Raw genomic sequence first — 21,720 nt, forward strand, 5'->3', positions numbered from 1 at the left:
TCTGAGGGTAGGAGGAAAACTTGAGAGTGTGGAGGACAAGGGACTTTGGTGCGACAGTCGTGAAGGGCATGGTGGGCGCATGGCTGTGTCTCGTGTCCCCTATGTGCCTTCTCCCACACCACCTTAGGGTCAGCATAGCGGTGGGACAGGAGGTCACAGTGGGCACTGATGGACATGCTGTGAGAAAATATGGCTCCCTTGTCAAGTTAAGACGTTTATTCTGCCAACAGGGTTTTACTTTCCATCTTCCCAGGGAACTGAGTGTTTGTCTGCAGGTGGAGTCAGAGGGTTGATCTCTGTGTGTTGTGACACACAGCAGGTGGCATGACACTTGGTAGGAGGAGAGGACTCAGATGGTTGTCTCTGGTGAATAATCGCTCTTGGTTGAGGTGCCCAGTCACTCTTTCGTATTGTTGAGCTGTGTCCCCATGGAGAGAATGATGAAAGCGAGCCACTGTTGTTGCTGTGATATTTCCACAGACCACGCAGACACTTCTTCCTTCCACCATCACATGACTCAATTGCCTTTTTTAAGTCCCCCAAAAAGCGCATTCCGGCAATGGCCGAACGTGGGGTGTGGGAAATTCTGGGTCCCTGGGGAGAAATTGGCCATGGGCCGCGGTCAGGCTTGCGTGCTCTGACATGAAGGTGCTGAATAGAATGTCGTCCACCATGCAGGGCGATGGCATCTTAGGAGTCATTAGGGATGCTGAATTTCTGGATGGGAGTTGGGCTGGAGCTTTAGCCAAGCGTTTCCATGTGAGCTGTCGGCACTCTTCCGCTGAGTACACTCTGCACATTGGTAGGAAGAGGAGAGTCACTGGGCCCTGTCCATGAACAGTAGATGAGGCCGTGGACATTTAGATCCTCATGGATGTGCGCAGATGAGCCTGGATATCCAGGAATGTGCCTGGTGAGCTCTCCAGGCTGGAGGATTTTGCCCACCTATTCTTCATTGCTGAATAGGACAGCATGTAGTCAGTGGCTCTGGTTGTCCCTTCCCCTGTTTCTGTGAGAAGGTTTTGCTGCTTGGTGGTCTGCCCCTCTGCCCTTCTGGTCCTCTCACAGGGGTGGTGATGTTGCCTCGAGGGGACCTTGTCTGCACTCTCAGGGAAGTGGGTGCTGTCCGCAACGGTGAGGGGCGTCGGCACAGTGTTGGGTGCTGCAGCTATGGAGGGGCAAGCGGATGTGGACAGTTGCAGTTTGAGAAGAGGACGCCTCCTCTGGTTTTCCTATATTTCGCTGTTGATTTCTCTCCATTGCTGAAGTCTGAGGCGGGCACATAAGTGCCGAGTGGAGATATAAGCACACTGTGAGAGTAGAATGAAAAATTGAGAGTGTGAAGGAAAAGGGACTTTGGTGTGACAGCTGTGATGGGCATCGTGGGTTCAGGGCTGTGTCTCGTGTCCCCTACATACATTCTCCCGCACTACCTTTGGGTCATCTTATCTGTGGGCCAGAAGGTCACAGTGGACACTGATGGACGTGATATGAGATAATATGGCTCCCTTGTCCAGTTAAGATGTTTATTGTGGTGACAACTGTCATTTTCCGTTTTCCCAGCGAACTGAGTTTGTCTGCAGGTGAAGTCAGAGGGTTGATCTCTGTGTGTTGTGACACACAAGAGGTGACATGACACTTGGTAGGAGGAGAGGACTCTGATCCTGTTTTATGGATAGTTCGTGTGCTGTCCTCTCAAAAGGGTGGAAAGAATGTGCAAATGTGGGCACTCCCGTACCATTTGAATGATCTCCTCTGGACCCCGCGGGATTCGAGTTTGCCCTCTCAGTCCATCGTGCTGACTCCAGGAGCACAGTGTGTGGATTCCCGAGGGTGGCCGGTCAGGCCAGCTCCACGTTTATATTTGCCTTGGCCTTCTGAGCTTCCCTTGCCTCTCCTTCATGCGCAGACCTACCGTGCTGCTTCTTCTCCACTTCAGAGAACAGCCGTGGGCGCTGTGCAGTGAATCCTGAGGGGAGTCACTGCCTTTCTCAGTGTCCCCCAGCAGTCAGACACAGCGGCCTTCCAGAGGGCCGAAAGGCCCGTAGTCGAGCCAGCTCTCGGATCAACTGGGGGACTATTGTCGTGGGGGCGTTGCTGAGCTGCCGTGTGTGAAATATGGTTAAAGCCGGGGACCGCGCAGCTGGGCCACTTCTCCAGAGCCCAGGAGAGATGGGCTGGGTACTGAAAGATTTGCTACGTGTGTCCATTCTATGTTGTCTTCTTATTACACAAAATAATAATAATAATGGTAATTATTATTATTATTATTATTATTATTAGAGGGTGGACGGAAACTTTGGAGGGGATGGGTCTGTTTATGGCACAGGTTTTGGTAATGGTTCACAGATGTCTACCTATTTCCACAGTCTTTAAATCATATACATTAAATATGTACAGCTCTTTTGGGTCATTCTTTCCTTCATCCCTCAAGAAAGTGGTTTCAGAAAATAATATTAAAGGCCCTCCCGTGACTACAGATGAGCGCTCCCTCTCAAATGTCTTTAGCTTTAGGACTGAAGGGAAGACTGCTTCTCCATGGTTAAAGGGGTAACGGCGTTGACTGCGTGTGGATTCTTTTGGGCCTTGGATTTTCCACTTATGTGGAGCCTTAGCATTGGCCGTGTGTAAGGATAACTTTTAGTTCACAGGGTGTTGACTTTCCTAGACTCACAGCAGTTCTCCAGAACCCATGAACTTCACCTGAAGGACTTCGACTCAGAGATGGGGCCTGTGACATCAGCTACTTCTCATGTGACCAGAAATTGATGTTGGGGTACTGTGACTTTGGCATTAGGTTGGACTTTGGGTTGTTTTCCTTGTTTACAACATGTGCTTTTGTGCTTACTCAAGAAATCTTTTGAAATACTGTACATGTGGAGACGTGTCCAGCTGTGTGTGTCCTGTCCGTGTATTCTACAGGGTGAGCGCCGAGGTCTCAGGCTGAGTAGCCTTTCCAGTAGGAGCCTTTTCTCGGAGACCTTCCCTCACCCTCTGTTTACTGTGTGACTGAGTTCCCTGGCCATACCAACTCGGTGTGATACTTTTCTGCTATCCTCATTGCTGTGTCTTTACAATGTGTTTGCTGCTTGTGTTTCTTGCATTTTAAAGAACCCTTGTGTTCTCCCAATAAAATTCACTTGTTTCAGAAGATTCCACTTGTCGATTGTTTTCTTCACAGTCAACACCCTCAGGTCAAGGGAGCTGCGGCTGTGCCATGTGCATCATCACTTGCACCGGGGCAGAGCTCTGTGCCATAGATCCTGAGGCATCAAGGACAGGGGCCTGGTGGCAGGGGAAGGGGCTCTCCAGGCCCTGATGGAAGTTCTCCCCTTTGTTAAGCTGGCCCCTGTGTTTAGAGACGTACTCCCCTACAGGTGGTGGGTAATCTAATGCCTCCCCTTATGGGGTGATCCTTTGAGCCACTTCTTGAAGGCCATCAGCACAGATGTGGGGACTGTGGAGTAAGGGTGGGAGGTCTTCTGATAGGTCCAGGGGTAAGGCGGGGTAGGGTAGTCAGCATGCTTCTAGAGAAGGTCCGTTCAGAAGTGGTTGGGTCTTTGGGTCTGGTTCTCTTCCTGGGATTTCATACACGTCTTGGGCTGCAGGTGTCAGCAAGTGTTCTTGCCATCCAGTCTACAGGGACCCAAGCTGCAATGTCCCATTTGTAACGGGAGTTCATCGTTACGCAAAGTTCAAATCACTTCTCTTTGTCCTCACTGCAACTGAACCTTTATCGATATCCCTTTTCTTACCCTCTCTGGTGTCACCGAATGAGTCTCACGTTCGAATGTGACCATTTCCCCTTTTGGCCTTAGTTCAGGTTAGCGGGTATGACGCTACCAGAGACATTGGCTTTTCCTCTTTGCCAAAGACCAGCAAATCACATTGCTGCTCTGATGGCGAGGTTCCCGGTTGACACCAGGAGTTCATTTCCTCAGAGGGGGGTCCGGGTTGGTGAGGGCGGGGCCGTGGGCGGTAGCCAGCAACTGCGCAGTCTCTGCCCACAAAGTGTGTGGGCGCTCCAGCGCAGGCGCAGTAGGTACCCAAGGCAGTGGACGAGCGAGACGCGGGCGTGGCTCTAATGCCTGTTGGTGGAGGCCGGTCCAGAATCGCGGGAGGCGTGGCCAGAATCGGAGGGGAGGTGCTGAGGGTTTTCAGGAGGGGCCGTGGATGAGGACTGGGTCACAGGAGAAGACGTCAGGCCACTGGGCTCCATATGCATGGTGAAGGCGGGGGCTGCAGGGAGTGAAGAGGGGAGGATCCAAGTGCTCAGGCGCTGAGGCGTCCGCGTGGTGCCCCCCGTCCCTGTCCACCACCCACCTGTACTTCTGACATCCTCAGTCAACGTTGGCCTCCGGATGCCCCTTCTGGGAGGTTTTGCGAACACATTTTCCTGCTCATTCATGCGTCTGTCAGCCCAAGTTTTTTGGCCCACAGGCCACAGATACTGCCTCCAAGATTATTGGGAAGGCCCCAAACATCAGCCCACATAATTCACAGCAGCACATTCAACGAAGAATGCACCATGGCCAGGGAACGTCAGGGGAGTTCAATGCTAAGAAATGTATTCACTCACTGCGTTCAGAGAGAGAAAGAGGATATCATGCAATCACCTCCATAGATGTTGAAAAGATGAAAATCAGAGGAGTTATTGTTTGACCAGAGGCGTTTGCTTTTAATCGATCGCCAACACCAGAAAATGGAGTTACCACTCTGATCCTTCCATCACTTTGTCTAACTTCATGTACCATTTAGTCAGGGCAATGACACTCACTTCAGTTTCTTAAGTCCTGTGTTTTTATGAGATAATGGTGCAGGTCAACCCCGTGGATTCCCACAACAGCTCGGCCCAAAGCCGATTTGGCACCTGTTGTTCCGCTTTAAAATACGTAGTTGAATAATGACTTCAGAGTTGGAATTCACGAATTAATGTATCTTTCATGTATTGGCACATTTAAGGGAAACATTTGCGCTGAGTTTATAGGCTTCCTTTTGAAAATAAATAGAATTATTTAGTATTTGTTAAGGGTTTATTTACTAAGCCTTTGGTTGCTTTTTCTTATTCCCAAACTGCTGTTTCCTTGTCTCCCCCATCTCGACAAGTGGTAGTTCTTTCCTTCCTATTGTCCAAGCCAAACACCGTGGTGACCTCCTCAATGACCACGTTTCCTCATGGCCCACATTAGCTCCGTCAGCAAATCCTCGGCTCTACGTTCAACAGCAACCAGAATGTGCCCGGGTCATTGCACCTCCGCTGTCACTGCCCTTGTCTGAGCCTCCATTACCACTCTCCCGGATTATTCTAATGGCCCCGTCAGTAGTGTCTCTTCTTCCTCCTTGCTCTATGCAGTCAGATCTTGTACATATCTTTGGTTGAACATCTGTACACATTTGTGCGGGGTAAAGAACTTGGGGTTCCCATTGCTGGGTCACAAGGGATGCTTATGTTTCGCTTTGGTAGATGCTGCCCAGGGTTATTCCCCATACGGGGGGGAGGAATTTGCACTCCCTGCAGCGGTGCTGCTTCATTGTAAAGGCAAGGCAAGGCGAGGAATTGTGTGAGGAAGGAAACCCGGCCACAACCCCGCCCCGTGAATGCACCACGTGGATTCCTTGTTGCACACTCCTTTTCAGTGGGGACATACCTGCTTTGTGTCATTGGAATGACAGAGTAGCTCCTAGAAAGTGTATGTGAGTAGATGCTGGTGGCAGACCATGAGTGGGATATGGCACTGCTGGTGAGCCCACACGACAGAGGAGAAGAGCCCCTGTGGGCCAAGAAGAGCCAGGGCTGCCAATGGTGGGATGTGAGGGCAGGGCTGCCTGGGGTGGGATGTGAGGGCAGGGCTGCCTGGGGTGGGATGTGAGGGCAGGGCTGCCTGGGGTGGGATGTGAGGGCCGTGCCTCCTGTGCTGGGATGTGAGGGCAGGTCTACCTCTGGTGGGACGTAGGGGCAGGTCTGCCTCTGTTGGGATGTGCAGACAGGGCTGCCTCTGGTGGCATGTGAGGGCATGGCCTGGGCTGAGCACCATGGGTGCTCCTTCCTTCACCTCACCTCGGTCTACTCATGCATGCCTTGATGCGACCGAATTCCAGGGAGGCAGGGAGCAGGCAGGGAGTAGGAGTTTACCCCCATCCTTCTCTTCCTAAGTCTTCCTCGCTGTGGTCCCTGCTCTCCCTGCTGGAACAGGGTGCTCCAGCCAGCCTTCGACTCGAGAAGTCTCCCGGTGGAGACAGGTGTCCGTCTCCTATACCTGCCCCCACACTGGCTGCCTGTGCCCTGGAGAAAGGGTATTAGGGTCAGAAGACACAAATGGAAGCTATTGGATCTCCCCTCGGACACACACTTGACTCATCTGCCACAGTTTGACCTCCCCGCCCTGCAACTCTGCTCTCTGCTGGTTAGAGGTTCTGGTCCCCTAGGAAGAAACCCATCCCGTATGGGAGGAAATATTGGTTCCACTATACTTGAAGCCGCTCTTAGCTGCTGGAGCCTCTCAAAACAGGTGCTTGTGGTGTTTACGCTATAGAATGAGGCCGAGGAGGAATACGGATGAGACTCAGGGGGTCCCCTCAGGTGGCTTCTTATCCTCCAGTCCTGAGTAGGTCCCGACAGAGTACTGCAACCCCAGAAAGGAGCACCAAGGACTCAGACCCCAGGAGTGAAGGACTGAGCCTCCCCAGAGGGTAAGGCAAAAGGACCGTGGAGTTGATGGAGAAGTCATAGCTAACAGGACCACCTCAGGGCTGTGTGCAGAAATGAGGACTGTACTCTCTACCTCTGTTCCCTGCCTATGCACGTCCTTTAGTTCAATTCTCTCAGCTCTACTTTAGTAATGTAAATAGCACGGAGTGGTGGTGCTGGTGAATTCAACATTTAGGTCGTGGAATTGTAGCATATCCACATTACGCTGGGATGATGACTGAGCAAGAGAAAGAGGAGACATCACTGGGAGAAGATTAACTGTAAACAGAGGCCCCATGACTTCAGCTCTGAGTATGACGGTGGAAGGTGTGTATATGCTGTCTCTGTCCGGTTACCTCTTGGTTTTATGTGGAGTGATCAAGTCATGGCAGGAGGGAGCATTTTTGGAATCGTATGAATGGAAGAAGGCTGTGTGGAAATGAAAGAGCAGCCGGTGATTATTGTCTATATTATTTTTCTGTCTACCTAACATCCCCTCCTTTGGGACCTGCCGAAAATCATGAGGCTTCACTACCCCAGACCACAGGAGTCGTTGAGGTAGAAACACAGCAGAGGGCCAGACATCAGCATCCAGTCAAGCCCCCGAGTATTGACATCCTGGCTTGTCGTGGAGCCTCCACCTTTTCAGACTTCAATACCTTGCCCTGAATCCTTCAGATTCTTTGGTTGAACCAAATGTGGCTTATGAACTTGGCCTCCGGGTTCCCAGGCAGTTTTCAGGAAGGATTTGAAGGGCAGCTCTTAGGTTTGCAGTAAAACTACCCAAACCGGGGACTTGTGGTCAGTCATGTCTCGAAGACAGAATGGATACCGGTCTCTGAGCACTCCCACCCCTACCCTGGGGACGAGGATTCTAGACAGAGGCTGCCTGCGTTGCTGGAGTGGGAAGCGGACGCCGGTAGTCATCAGGGTGCGAGCACCAGTTTGAGAGTGGAGGCAGTGAGGGAACTGTGTCCAGGGCAGGGGTCAAGGGTCACATCAGAGAGCCCAGGCTGTGGACCAGCCACAGGGAAGTGCAGGGCCCGGAAGCTGCCTCTGTGCCTGTAGAGTCGGAAGTCTGGTCCTATCGAGAGAGGACCTGGAGGAAAGGAAGGGGGAAATGATAGAGAAAGGTAGAAAAGGAATTCTGTTGATCTGGTGTCAGAGAGGAGCTCTGTCCCACGTGGTGCTCTCAGAGAACTACATCTTAGGAAAGCCTGAGGTAAAGGACGCGTCCTGTTGCACTCGGGGACTGTCAGCAGAGCTCCAGAGACAGCCCGTAACTGTCCAACGTAGCCTTCGGCAGACGTTGCCAGAGATACTCAGCTCGTGAGAGTGGGTCACGGAGGAGAACAGGCCATCAGTCCGAGGATGCTGGACTTTCGCTGCCTGTCTCCTTCTTCTGGCTGTGGGACGGGAGAAACAGCCCTGCCGTGAATCGGGGGAAAGGATTTGAAAAGTGAAAGACAAACCCAACGGCCTGTGCTCCTTGCAAGTGAAAATTTTTAACTGGACCTGTTGAGAAATATGCATGATTGATCTTGCTCTGTTAAGGGGTATACCCCAGCGTGTGCTGAGGAGAAAGTCGTATTTATTAGTGACATCTCCCCATTGAGTCCCGCTTGCTTTATTGGAGCCCCTGTGATAAGGAATGCTTTGATGTTTCGTTCCTGCTTCTCCTTCTGGTTAGAATTCACGTCCGCTCTAGGTGCCTCTGAGCTCCGCCTGAGCCTCCGTGAGTGTGTGCCAAGCAAGAACTTGGGAGGATCGACTGAGGTTGCAGAAATGGACTGCCCAGCCCTGCTTTCCCCAAATTCCAGCCCCCGTCGCGCCCACTTAGAGAGGGAATTTTACACGAAAATTTCAAAGGCGGCCTCACTCTTCAAGTAATAAAGATACGACTGAAAACGAATCATGACAGTGAATGTCTGGTATCAGTGGGCAGGATGATATGGTTTGCAGTATTTCGTCACTCGGGCACTATCCTTCTCTGTGCCTGGCTCCTCTCCTGCAACTCGGAGGTGATAACGGTCCGCATCTCTGAGTTGCTGTGAGGATCACGTGAAATGATGTGTAGAAAGTGCTTAGGCCCCGGCCTGGCTTTTCGTCACAGTGCAATCACGTTCCCAGGTATCACTATGTCTCTACAACCAGGTGGAGTGTGTGAGTGCACGTGTGCACTCAGTCTCTCTCTCTCTCTCTCTCTCTCTCTCTGTCTCTGGTTCAATCGCTCGAGCTGGTGGTGAGGGGGCTTGACATCTATTAAAGTCATTCCACCCGGGTAAATTATTTCTCCTTATTTTTAATGGCTACATAGTGTTCTAGTCTATCAATGTACGTTTTTTCTTCAGCCAAGCTCCTAGCGTTGGACATTTAGTTTATTTCCGCTGTCTTGCTGTTATGACCAACACTAAAATGTGGGACCCTTGGATGATCACCATGGGGTATTTGTTGAGTGTTTCAGTTTTGAAAAGTTAATCACAATCTTTGTTTTGTTTTCACCTTATTGCTCACGCAAAGTTCCCTAGAGTTAGGAAGATCTGGGCTACCTGCAGATTACTGGCCATTTTTACTTTTAAAGCATTTCCTTATGGTCTATGATTTGCTTAGAAAGTACGGAAATCATATCTCGTGATACCTCAGGAACATTTTAGGACCTACATACACTATTAGACAGATAGGAAGGCAGAAGCCATCTGGCCTCATGTGCCACTCCCTAAAGTCCCCTCCCCCAATTTCCTTCTAATTCGAATTCCTTTTCCGTAAGCTTTAATTTTGATCAAAGGAATACACGCATAGATAGTTTTTAAAAGATCAAATAGTACACAAGGGCTTGTAGTGAAAGCAGTGAATTCCTGCCCCTCCTCTGCTCTCTCGGTTCCCCATCCCAGAGGCCAAAACTACACATGTCTTTTGAGCGGTTGCCTCCATTTTTCTCAATCATATGCTTTTATGAGTACTTCTTGACTTGTGACAGGAGGCATTTTCTGCTGCCTTCCTGCTGTCCCCTTGGCTCTCCACCCCCCTTGATACGCTGTGCCTTTTCTCACTTGGGGGGACCGCCATCCATCCAGGCAGCAGCTCCATCAAACTGGCAGTAGCCCCTGACTCCTTGACTGCCCGTCCTTCACATGGCTGCCACTGCACCTTCACCGCACGCCCTGTTGGCCCGTGTTTCCATTTAATCTTCACGGCACCTGGAGGAGCTCCAGCACTCCTTCACCCCCACCTCGACTCTAACAGCCTCCTTATGACTATATTGCCTCCCTTTTTCAGATGACTCTGTTTGGATCCACTCTGCACACTGACACCCAAATGATACATTTCTAAAGCAAATGGAATCTGTTACTCAAGGCCTTAAATTCTTAATGAAGCCTTCCACATCCCACCCAGGGTTGTGTGCTCTGCACTGCCTTTCCCCTCATCTTACATCCTGAACTCCCTTCTCCAATCAGACCACGATGTGCATTCTACCCTGAGGAGGCCATGTTGTTTCCGACCCCTGCTCCCGTGCACCTGCTCCTCCCTGGACCTTGAAACAGCCTCCTCTCTCTCCTGTGTAGCACGTCAACTCTGGGGCAGGACACGGTTCAGCCTGGTGCTTCGTCTCCTGACAGACTGGCCCGAGGGACGCAACCAAATCTCCCAGAACCGTTTGCCAATTTCTCTATCAGAACACCACTGACATTGAGTCTTCTGGCAAAACCAGTCAGCAGACAAGGGAGTTTGTGAATTCCTCCAGCGGGAGTATATCTGGAGATCTGCCAGTGAAAACCACTATTTCACTATCTACATGTGTACTTACAGAATACCCCTACATACCATGCTACATAAAGAGCTATCTGATCTTATTCTATAGAAGAAATTTGTGGTAACTTTGGAGAGGAGAGATGATATATGTATACACATATGTGTGCATATATATCTAAACACTTAGGACGATTAGATTTATCAATTAGCATGCAGAAATGGCCATACATGAAAGTGATAAAGATGTGGAACTAACAATGGGAGAATTAGAAAGTGCCTGGAAGATGTGAACCTGGAACCTGGAAGGTGCTTTCCGTGGTCATTAGAAAATGCAGAGTCATACGAGCTGCTTTAGTGGGGGAATGGCGCAGGTAAGAGTGCAGGTTTGCTTTGAAACATGAAGGATGATGATAACAAAATGACAACTATAGTTAGGTGAGAGCTTGGTATGTACCAGGCACCAAGAAAGGGCTTTGCATTAACTCAACGCATCTTAGAACAGCCCAGTGAGACGGTTCTTATTGGCTCACTGCTTTAACTCATGAAGAAATAGAGGCACAATAATCATGTCACGTTACCCATCTGATGAGAGGAAGAGCTGGTGTATGAATCCAGGGAGCAAAGGTGCAGCCCGCATACAGATCCAGTAGCCAAAATGAGTAGTCGGTGAGTAGCGAATGCCGAATCTTCCCAGACAGGCAGGAGCCCAGGGCATTGGCCTGGGATGAAGTGTGAGTGGGACTGGAAAGATTGGTGGCATAAAAATCAAGAGGGCATGGGTGATCCGAGAAGCAGGACCTGTGTGGTATTGGCCATCCTGTGGCAAGCACTGAGAGAGCCCAGCATGTGTCCATCCACAGAACCAGTCACAGAGATAAGCCTTAGTGCCAGGTGTTGAGAGAGCTGGCAGATCCTGGAGACAGGAGTCACATCAGGAGCTGGAGTTTCCCCTCTCTTCCCTCCACATGGCTTCAGTGATGGCTGAGAAAGCCTGCCACAGCTCTCCTGCCCTCTGGAGCTTCCTCAGAGTGTGACCCACGATCCCAGCTCTGGAAGAGGTCAGCTATCAGCTTTCTGTGCGCTGACAAACGACCAGCTTGACTCTAGCGGATAAGACCCCCATCGCGGCCAGTGGCTGTGTTCTGAGCACTGCCCAGATATCTGGCCGTCTGTTTCTGGTGTGTCCTTTCCTCATCCACAGTTTGGAACTCATGTTAACTTTTTGGATTTTGCCCTTTCTTCAGAGATCTACTTGAGGACTGGGAAGCCCTCTCTAACAGCAGCAGCGGATGCGAAATTCAAGGTATATTAGTCAGAGATATGCAGAGGAACAGCAAGAATAGGAGTATGATAAGTTATGGGAAAGGAGACTTGTTATGAGGATTTTGGTCACGCATCTGTGGAGGCTGAGAAGTCCCAGAGTCTCTCGTGTGCCAGCGGGAAACCCAGGAAAGCTGGCGGCATAGTTTAGTCCCGGTCTGAAGGCCAGAGAAGCAGGGGAGCCGATGGGATCAATCCCAGGCCAAGGGCAGGAGAAGATGAGATGAGATGTTCCACCTCGAGCAGTGAGGCGGGCAAAAAGGAGGCATGTCTGCCTTCGTCCACCTTTTGTTGTATTCAGGCCTCAATGGATTGGATAATGCCCACGCACCTGGGGAGGGCAATCTTCCTTACTGCGGCCACCTCCTCAAATGCCAACCTCCTCCCGCAACACCCTCCCAGACACAAGCAGAAGCCATGTTTAATCTGAGCATCCCGTGGCCAGTCAAGGTCACATAGAAAAGCCACCACTGTGGTGGGTAGGGCAACACCGTGGACTATGGCATGACACTGTTCCCACACCTTCGCCGCCTCCCCACCCCCACCACGCCGAAAATGACTTTTTCTGTGGGCAGGATAGGGTTCGCGTTATTGTGTCCTTCCCAGAGGCACTGTCCACTCTGAGCGTGCAGTCCATCGAGCCTCATCCCGTGGCTATGTGGTCCACCAACCAAGGGAGAGTGCAGGTGAGTTGATCATTCAAGGTAGTCAGTGCTAGCGGGGCCGCGCCCCTCTTTTCGTCCAACTCTCAAATTGAGAGCAGCTGCAAAAATTCCTCAGCAGATGGCCTCCTGAAAAGAAAGGGGTTTCCACTCTCACCTTCATAATCAGGAAGCTTAGTGACCTGGCAGCAGAGAAATGAAGTGCCCTTAACTTTCATCCTACAGCGACACAAGAAAGAACTCTGCTTGGGGTTGGGAGTGGGAACGTGAAACCAGAGGAGGACTCAGAGAGGTAGTGCCTTATGCCTGGGCCTTGGCGAGTGGGCAAGAGTTCCAGAGGTAGAAAGGTAGGAAAGGATATGAAAATCCTGAAAGGGGTGGTTGGGAGTTGTTTGAATTCACTGATGGGACCAATCCTGGGAGGCTGCTATGAGTCACTCTGTTGCTGGTTTTTCCCTGCTCTTCCCAAACGTGTGCAACAGTAACCGTCTTGCCAAGATTGCGAGTGCCAACTTGGGGTCCTTCACACTGTGCCCAGCAAGTACTCCGCGATCCCAGAGATGGCAGGATTCCCCTGAATCGCCGCTCGGAGGTGTCTTCATGTCCATGTCGAAGAGCAAAGGGAAATTCACATCGACCGCTGGGGATGGGAGGAGTGAAGCATGGAAGGCTTCCTGGAAGAGGATGGCACGGAGCTAGGCTTGAAGAGCCTGAGTGATCAAGATTTCCAAAGTCTGAGAAGACGGGAAACTAAGGAAAAGATACGTGAAAAGCCTCGAAGCAGAGCTAGGCGTTGAGGGATGGACATAGAAGAAGAAAGAAAGAACAAGAAGAGCCAAGATTTCAGTCAATAAGCAGAGCCTTGGGACATGAGCGGGGTTTGCGCTCTTGGAGCTGGAGCGAGTGGCCAGTCTCCCTGTCAATCGTCGCAGACCCGCCAATGACGACGTGTGAAGGCGGGGCCAAAGGAACGCTGTCCAGGGAAGCGAAACGCTTGACCGGGCTCTTTAAAATGTGGATTGTGCAGCGCGGCTTCCGTGGACCGTTTCCCTCCAGGATGGGGGAACATGGCGGCTCCGTCTCCTGCTGTCCCCAAAGTGTAAGTTCCCTTGACTTCCTACTTGGCTGTCTGTCGGGTGATTGGAGGGAAGCGGGGGGACGGTGTGTGCTCAGCTCCTCTGACAGGCAGTGTGCCCCGGGCGGGCTTCTGGGTGGACGGCAGAGAAGGCCCCTTAGCGGCGTCCGGGCCCCCGGTGGAGCTTGCGGCACAACCTGATGGAAGGCTCAGCTCGTCTGCTCGTGGCGATGTGGGCCTTGACCCCCCTGTTGGTGGTCTTCAGGACTGGAGGTGTCTGCAGCTTGGAGAGGAGGAAGGGGCTGGGGCGGAGGGCCGAGTGGCCGTGGGTCCAGGACGGGCCGTGGCCGTTGGTGGCCAGGGAGCGGGTGTGGCCTTTGGTTGTCCAGTGTCGCGGGCTGGAGGCTGGCCCCGGGTCTTTGTGGAAATCTGGGTCCTGTCCGTTTCCGTGAGCCCTTTCGTCAGGGTCGGGATCTCGGTGATTTTCGACTCGGACAGAGGGAGGTGACGCGCTCAGGGAGCGTGTGTGCGAGGGTGACAGCTGGTGGCCCATGGCCGCCTGTGAGCGCAGACTTGGGTTTCCCTGCCCAGCGTGAGTGCGCGTTTCCTTTCATTGGTTGCTCCCATTTCGGGATGCTCTTCTTCCCGTGCGGCTGAAAAAGAACGACACCCTGATAACGTCGGGGGAAAGAGTGAACAGCCGGCCTGCTCAGCTCGGGCTTGGCTTGTTCCCTGACCCCGCGAGTCCCCTTCAGTCAGCACTGCACGCTGTTTTACGTATTTCTGCAAAGCCCTTCTGGACCTAATGTCATCGCGCTGAGTGGAGAGTGGCCCAGACGCTGTCAGTGTGTTTGCATGCAAAGTGTAGTGTTCCCTACGCTTTTCCAGTGTGAAACCCAGCGGTGTGATGGGCGAGCCCTTGTTGCTTCGAGTCCCTGAGGGGCATCACGGCCCCGGGGCTTCTATTGCTGGTTTCATTCTGTAATCTCGTCCGTCCGTAGCGCGGGGTGTTTTTGTCTTCCTCGTGATTTTGCGGCCATTTGCATGTGTTTCATGTGGATTTCAGCTGGGTTTCCTAAGCATTCTTCAAACGATAGTCTCTTCCGTGTGCCCTTTGGGAAGTGATTTGTGCGGCTGAGCACCAGAAGTGTTCCAGTCTGTGTGAAGGCCCCTTAGCCACTCTTGTCAGCCAGGACTGGACCCTGCTGGGCACTGAATTTTGCATGCCCTTCCTCATGCGTTTAATGAGGAGGTCCTGGCCCTCCCCCATAAACGTCCTTTAAACGGTTTCGGGGAAATTTTAATTTACAGAGCTGGAATGTACCCTCTGATAGAGTGTCGTAAGTTTATAATAGAATTGCGTGTTTGACCTGATTTATATTGTTCTATTCTGGTGTTTCTCCGTCTTCCTAACTTTTCTTAAAAACTCAACGTTCTGAGGTCCTCTCCACGTACAGGGCCGAACTTTCAGTTGGCTGAGTCCTTGTTGTTTTACGACAGCGAATGCTCTTAACCGTATGTTGACGTGCGTCCCTGGCCCGGGGTGGGATTGTGTTTTACGGAACAATGGCGTTTGGGGTCATTTTATTCTGTTAAAGGAACGTCCTGATCCTTTTCGTAAGCTTCGTGTTAAAGTTTTTCATGTCACCTTCGACTGACAAATGAGGACACGATGGTCCTAATTGTGTCTGTGCGTTTTGCTTTACGACACTTAGCGGCTTCAAGCGGTCCGCTAACCTAATCTTGCATTTTATTTACTGTTAAGGGTTTTTCATACCATTAAAGTTTTGAAATTTTAGCCTTTAGGTTTCTTATTTCATAGCTCTAATAAAAATTAAGAAAGGTTTGTTTTCAATGTTAAAAATTCACACGTTGTCGATCTGGCTGAGCGGTGCTGTTTTACGACACTGAATTCCCGGAAGTGCGCCTCACTGGTCAACACTGGAAGTCATTTGGGTTCTTCGGGGACTTCATTTCCAGCAATCATTGTGTGTTGCGTGTCGCGTTATTCGATTGGGTTCTGTCCTGAGTCTTTTCATGCGTTTCCTGCTAAAATCGTGGGGCATTTTCCACTTACAGAGGTGGAAATTCACCTCCAGAATGAGTGCTGTTAAGAGGGAATGGCCCTTGCAGGTCATCGGGCATGCTTTTGTCTATTACTGGAGGGCAATAATTGTGCATTTATTCCGTTGTCATTTCTTTAAATGTTGGCCTGGTTCCTCCTTCCCTCGTGTTGTCGCAGAGAAGAAACGTTTTGTGTAGTTTCTGTGTCCAGAAAAGCAGGATAGGCCAATTCATGTCCTGACCGGTCTGCCCCAGGACCACTGCTGTCCCATCTGTTTGAGGTCCTGGGCCAGACTGCGAGTGCCATTGCCCCACCCCCACGTCAAAGGGTGCTGTCCTTGCCTCTTTGCACACAAGTGCTGACTGTGCCTTAGTGGCTCAAAGTGCTACAATGTCGCGTTAAGAAATCGACAGTGCCCGTGTGTTTATCCTCATGCCTCCATCCTGCGACATCCACTGTGTATTCAAGGGGAGAATTAAATTAAAGGAACATTGTTGTTTTCCTCAAAATCCTGAGGACACTATTGCCTGGCAGTAACCTCAGAATTGTCAAGGAAAACAACTACTTCCTCTACGTAATGGTGATGGTTGAGTTGGCTTATGAGCCTTCTTGCAGGTTGATTCTTGATACTGACTTGAATTATGTATGTTAGCTCATGTAGAGATGATTTAATGACTTGAATATTGGTGGGGCATTGGTGTTCTCTAAATCCACCTTGATCACATTTAGAAATGGGACAGATGTATTGCTGGTATTTGCTTTACTGGTTGTATTGCTGGTCTTCCTTTATCTGCGCGGTTGGTACTGGCAGGAATACCAATTTCCGGAATTGGGACACTCACTCACCTCGCCGGTGAGTCCTGCCTTTTCAGGCAGAGCCCCAGACCTGGATCAATACCTACGTGTGGAATGAAGGTGCTTTTAATCCGTGCCCATTGCCCATAGTACAGTAGGACGTATTGCAAATTTAGAGCAAATTCCCCAATCTGTGTATTTCCAGATGTCCAGTTTTTTCTGTTGTTTTGTCCTCAAAGACCTATGTTCGATATCGGATGGTAGTAACGTTATGTACTATATGAAATTCTTCATGAAATTGTTCTGAATTCAGTTAGCTCATGCCTAGTTTTAGCAGTCTTTGAACTTAATCTTTTACCAATTACTGAGACCAATATAACGACCCAGTTGTCTAATGTGCATCTCATGGTCTATTAAGTAGAAGACAGAACCCATGTGAATGAATTGTTACCCGTAATCTTGCGTGGCATGTAAGTGTCAGTAATTGGGAACACAGTGAGAGCAGGCACACATTCCAAAGGTTTGTTCCCATCCTTTTATGTGTGAGTCAGTTCCCTTATTACTGAAGAGAAAAAATGGAGTTGGGAGACCCCTCCCCCCCGCCCATCCCCCCCACCCCCGGCTTCTAGCAAGTCACTGGTCACACCTGTCAACATAATGTTGAGTGAATCCCATCCGTGTTTGAGTAAAGCGGGATGAACCCTGGTTCACTTGAAGGGGCAATGAGGCCTCTAAAGCAGTGGCCTTATCTTGTGGTTTGACTCATGGAGCGCCTGTCTCACAGTGTCTTTCACTCTTTTGGCCTACCTCACACAAGGTGCGTGAGTGGGTCCTCTGGCCTCACCGACCATTTTCAGAAATTTCTCAGGAAAAGGGAAAGAACAAGTTCGCCTGAGCCTCTTGACTTATATGAGTTGGCAAGTAAACTGTTTTTCCTGCAGTTGTGCTGGGCTGTCCACCCAAAGTCAAGTCTCCTTGCAGATTTCTACCATCACCATCCCCTTCAGGACCTGTGATGGCAAAGTCCAGTCCAGGTCATCCTGTGGGCCTGTACGGAGAAGAGAGTGGAACTGGAACCAACAGTCAAGAGCAGGCAGACAAGTAAGTGCCATCTCGTGTGATCGGAGGCCACAGGTGTTGGGAGGAGGGTAGCACTGATCTCCTGTTAGCTGTAGCGCTATTTCAGATGGTGTGGAAATCCCTTCCCTGAGTGTCTAAGAGGGGAATTTCCGGGAACGTCGGGGGCACTCCCTGGGCACTGCTTATGAACCCCATGGCTGAGATGCTAGGTCTACCACCAATTCTTGACTAGTCAGTGGCATCTTTTTCCAGTCCCTATTGGTGTTCCTCTGTTTCCTGTGGGTGCCACTGTTACAGCCACCTTGACTTTATTAGACTGTCAGATTTCAAAAAGAACCGATGTTGACATTTTCACGTCAAGGTTTTGATCTGTCTTATCCTTTGGAAAACCTTTGCCAGCCCAGGCAGAAGCAGGATGGACTAGATGGGACGGTCAAACACAACCTTCAGGAATCCAAAGATTGTGGGAGATTGCTCATGTGCTTTTTATCTCGGGTGTGAGATCGTGGATTTGGATGTAATTTAAGACCGGGTCTAAGTGGGAAACGGGGGAGAAGGTGAGACCCGTCCACCACGTGGGTGCCAGACAATGGCAATCTGCCAGTCTACCCCGGTTGTGGGTAGGTGAGCATTTATATAGCAGTGGCCCTGCAGGCATAGTCTAGCAATTGAAGTAATGAATAGGTCCGTACTTGTTCACGCGCTTACCCCTCCGTACATTGTTGGCCACTTTGTTGCCTAGCAGATGTTGCTGAGACCAGACGTTGTGTTTCGTGGACAATAGAGTTCTGGTATCTGAGTGAGAAAGACCCTTGGCCCTCTCTAGCTCTCATATTTGAGCTTGAGTTTCCACAGATGGAGACGGGGAGCACACCTTGCTATCAGGTATGTTGTGAGAATCAAGTGTGATGATCCTTGTAAGTGCTCGGCATGCAGCGGGTCCTGAAGGAAGTAGCTGAGCACTTCCAGAATCCATAGATTAGAGCAGACCCTTGTGGCTTGGTTGAGGTCCTCTCCCTCCCTGTGAGCCCCCGCTTCCACTTCAGTTCTTGAGACCTTTGCCATCATTTCAACGAAATGTTTTGTTTCCTTTCACAGGACCAGCAAATTTCCTCAGCGATTGCTTCAATCTCTCTAGAAACCAACTTCTCTACTTCTCCTGTGATGCCAGGGGAAAGCCGGGCAATTCGGACTTTGCCTTCTCTGAGCTGCAGTCTTTCTGGCCAACGTGGACACCTTTCGTCAAAGCTGACGTGGCTCAGCACCAAGTTCAGGCTGGAGGCTTCTTGTTCACTGGCAGTGCCACCAAGATCTCCTCTGTTCCCTGTCTGTATAAAGTCACTTGTTTTCTGGGGGGTGGTTAATTTGTTGAAACTTAAGTGAAGAGTTTGGGTAATTGGGAGGGAGTTCTTGATACAAATCTGCACTAGGTAAGGTGCGTTCCAAGACGCTTCTGCCCTTTAGTCTCATGGATGGCTCTGGTTCCCGGTTCCTCTATTGCTTTATTGGCACAGGTTTCATCCAGAAGGTCGCATCACAGAAGCTGAAGTTCACTCACCAAGGGTGAAAACAATCCACATTTCTTTGTGAGTAGAGACTAAAGTATGTTGCCTTTATGCAGCCCACTGACACTTCAAAGTCATTATTGATCCTTCTGATTGGTTGGATCACATAAGATTTGCAGAAGATAGGGGTCATTATGTTGTCTGCCCAGTGAAAACCTGAGACCTGAGATACTTAGAAATACCTGTGCTCAAGCCCATGTTCCTTCACCAAGTGACATGACGGTGACCATCACTGGCCTGGTTGCTAGTCAAAAACTCAACTTGTGAAACTTAACCGTAACTGCGATGCCTTCTTCCCCTTCCACATACACTAGGGCCCACTGCCCAGGACATTCATTTGAGGTCACTTCACGGCGGGAGGGGTGCGAAAGACCTAGATGAATGGTTTCAGGGTCAATCTGCTGAGTATTGGCACTTAAAAACAAGTGACGGCTTTGAGGATTCCAAAAGAGTGACTCTAATTGATGACATTCTCAAAATCAAGACTCTCGGGGAAAGAGAAGCTGACCCTCCTCAGACTGTAAGGTGGGATCGGGTTCTCTCCCAGGAGTTCGTTCTGAGGCGAGCCATGTCACTCACCCAGTGAGACATGTACTCATGAATGTCTGCTCACTCCTGGGAATGTTAATGTGCTGTAGCTTTTGGTGTGAAGCATTCCATGTCAAAGTCGCGTTTGGCGTATGTATTTTTTCATTCCTCTTGTTGCTGTGGGGGTTGGAAAGAGAAGGGATTATATTGGACCCCTTAAGGGTAGGCTCCTGAAATGGAGTGTATTCCTTGTTCTACTGGTTCCCTGTTCTGTGCAAAATGGCTATGGCGGAATAATATTCCATTGTATGTATGTACCACATTTTCTTTACCCACTGATCTGTTGATGGACACTGAGCCTGTTCCGTGTGTCGGCTGTCGTGAAGAGCGCGCCATTGAACACCGGGGTGCAGACACGGCTTTGAGACAGTGATTTCGTTTCCGTTGGCTGTACACCCAGGGGTGGGATTGCCGGATCATGGGGTGGCTCTCCTTTTACTTCTTGAGGAACTTGCATACTGTTTTCCATTGTGGCTGAAGCAGTTTACATGGGGGAACACTTCTTGAACTAAAGAGATTTCATGACTGGTTCTCCAGCCACTTCTGATTGTCTGTTCTCTTGAGGAGAAGAATGATGGAGGTTGGAGGCTCACGTGGGGAAGGGGGTTCTGTGATCAGGAAAGATGGAAGGACTAACTCCTTGCTTCCGGTGCTTGAAGCCTAGAGCTGGGAAGGGGGCTGGACAGAGTGTCCTCTGTAGAGCTGCTCTCAGAGCAGGAGGACAAAGCAGAGAGGAGGATATGCTCCCTCAGTGTCAAAGGCGTGTTGGCCTTTGTATGTTCCAGAGTGCCTCCTGCCCGCTTGCCCATCCCTGGCACTACCAGGGATCAGCATGGCTGGAGGATAATAGATAACAATGCAGATGGTTGAGTGTGACATGAGAACATATGGCCCTCTGGCCAAGATGAAATTTTGATGATGGGGACTGTTGCTGACTTGTGCAATAGGAGTATTTTGGACTTTGCTGCTGAGGAATGCTTTGCTGTTTCTGCCTGATTCTGTGCACTGACTTAGCCTGTGAATAATGGCTCGAGGAACATTGGCTCTTTGCCCTCCTACGTTGTTGTGTAGAACATTAACATGAGGGAGTCTTCTGAGAGAGAACTGCTGTTGTCTCTGGGGAATAATCGCTCTTGGTTGAGGTGCCCAGTCACTCTTTCGTATTGTTGACGAGCTGTGTCCCCGTGGAGAGAATGATGAAAGCGAGCTGCTCTTGCTGCTGTTATATTTCCACAGACCACGCAGACACTTCTTCCTTCCACCATCACATGACTCAATTGCCTTTTTCAAGTCCCTCAAAAAGCGCGTGCCGGCAATGGCCGAACGTGGGGTGTGGGAAATTCTGGCTCCCTGGGGAGAAATTGGCCGTGGCCCGCAGTCAGGCTTGCGTGCTCTGACATGAAGGTGCTGAACAGAATGTCGTCCACCATGCAGGGCGATGGCATCTTAGGAGTCATTAGGGATGCTGAATTTCTGGATGGGAGTTGGGCTGGAGCTTTAGCCAAGCGTTTCCATGTGAGCTGTCGGCACTCTTCCGCTGAGTACACTCTGCACATTGGTAGGAAGAGGAGAGTCACTGGGCCCTGTCCATGAACAGTAGATGAGGCCGTGGACATTTAGATCCTCATGGATGTGCGCAGATGAGCCTGGATATCCAGGAATGTGCCTGGTGAGCTCTCCAGGCTGGAGGATTTTGCCCACCTATTCTTCATTGCTGAATAGGACAGCATGTAGTCAGTGGCTCTGGTTGTCCCTTCCCCTGTTTCTGTGAGAAGGTTTTGCTGCTTGGTGGTCTGCCCCTCTGCCCTTCTGGTCCTCTCACAGGGGTGGTGATGTTGCCTCGAGGGGACCTTGTCTGCACTCTCAGGGAAGTGGGTGCTGTCCACAACGGTGAGGGGCGTCGGCACAGTGTTGGGTGCTGCAGCTATGGAGGGGCAAGCGGATGTGGACAGTTGCAGTTTGAGAAGAGGACGCCTCCTCTGGTTTTCCTATATTTCGCTGTTGATTTCTCTCCATTGCTGAAGTCTGAGGCGGGCACATAAGTGCCGAGTGGAGATATAAGCACACTGTGAGAGTAGAATGAAAAATTGAGACTGTGAAGGAAAAGGGACTTTGGTGTGACAGCTGTGATG

General features: G+C 50.5%; 1 protein-coding gene across 6 annotated transcripts in view; it reads left to right on the forward strand.

Moving 5' to 3' along the window:
• Positions 1-6,806: 6,806 nt before the first annotated feature.
• Positions 6,807-21,720, forward strand: part of CT55 (cancer/testis antigen 55) — a 90,151-nt gene continuing 75,237 nt past the window's right edge. The window contains exons 1-4 of one of the 6 annotated variants that reach the window (XR_011499722.1): positions 6,810-13,519; positions 17,337-17,456; positions 18,178-18,320; positions 18,534-21,078. Coding sequence is in view for 1 of the 6 variants with exons in the window: in XM_070502488.1 (XP_070358589.1) it covers positions 13,361-13,519 (159 nt within the window). In the remaining 5 variants the exon portion in view is untranslated. Of the gene's footprint in view, positions 13,520-17,296; positions 17,457-18,177; positions 18,321-18,533; positions 21,079-21,720 lie in introns of those variants that run through there. The other 5 variants (XR_011499720.1, XR_011499721.1, XR_011499719.1 and 2 more) reach the window with 5 other exon arrangements.

This window comes from Equus asinus, chromosome X (assembly GCF_041296235.1).
Source record: "Equus asinus isolate D_3611 breed Donkey chromosome X, EquAss-T2T_v2, whole genome shotgun sequence".
In the NCBI taxonomy this organism is placed as follows: Eukaryota; Metazoa; Chordata; class Mammalia; order Perissodactyla; family Equidae; genus Equus; species Equus asinus.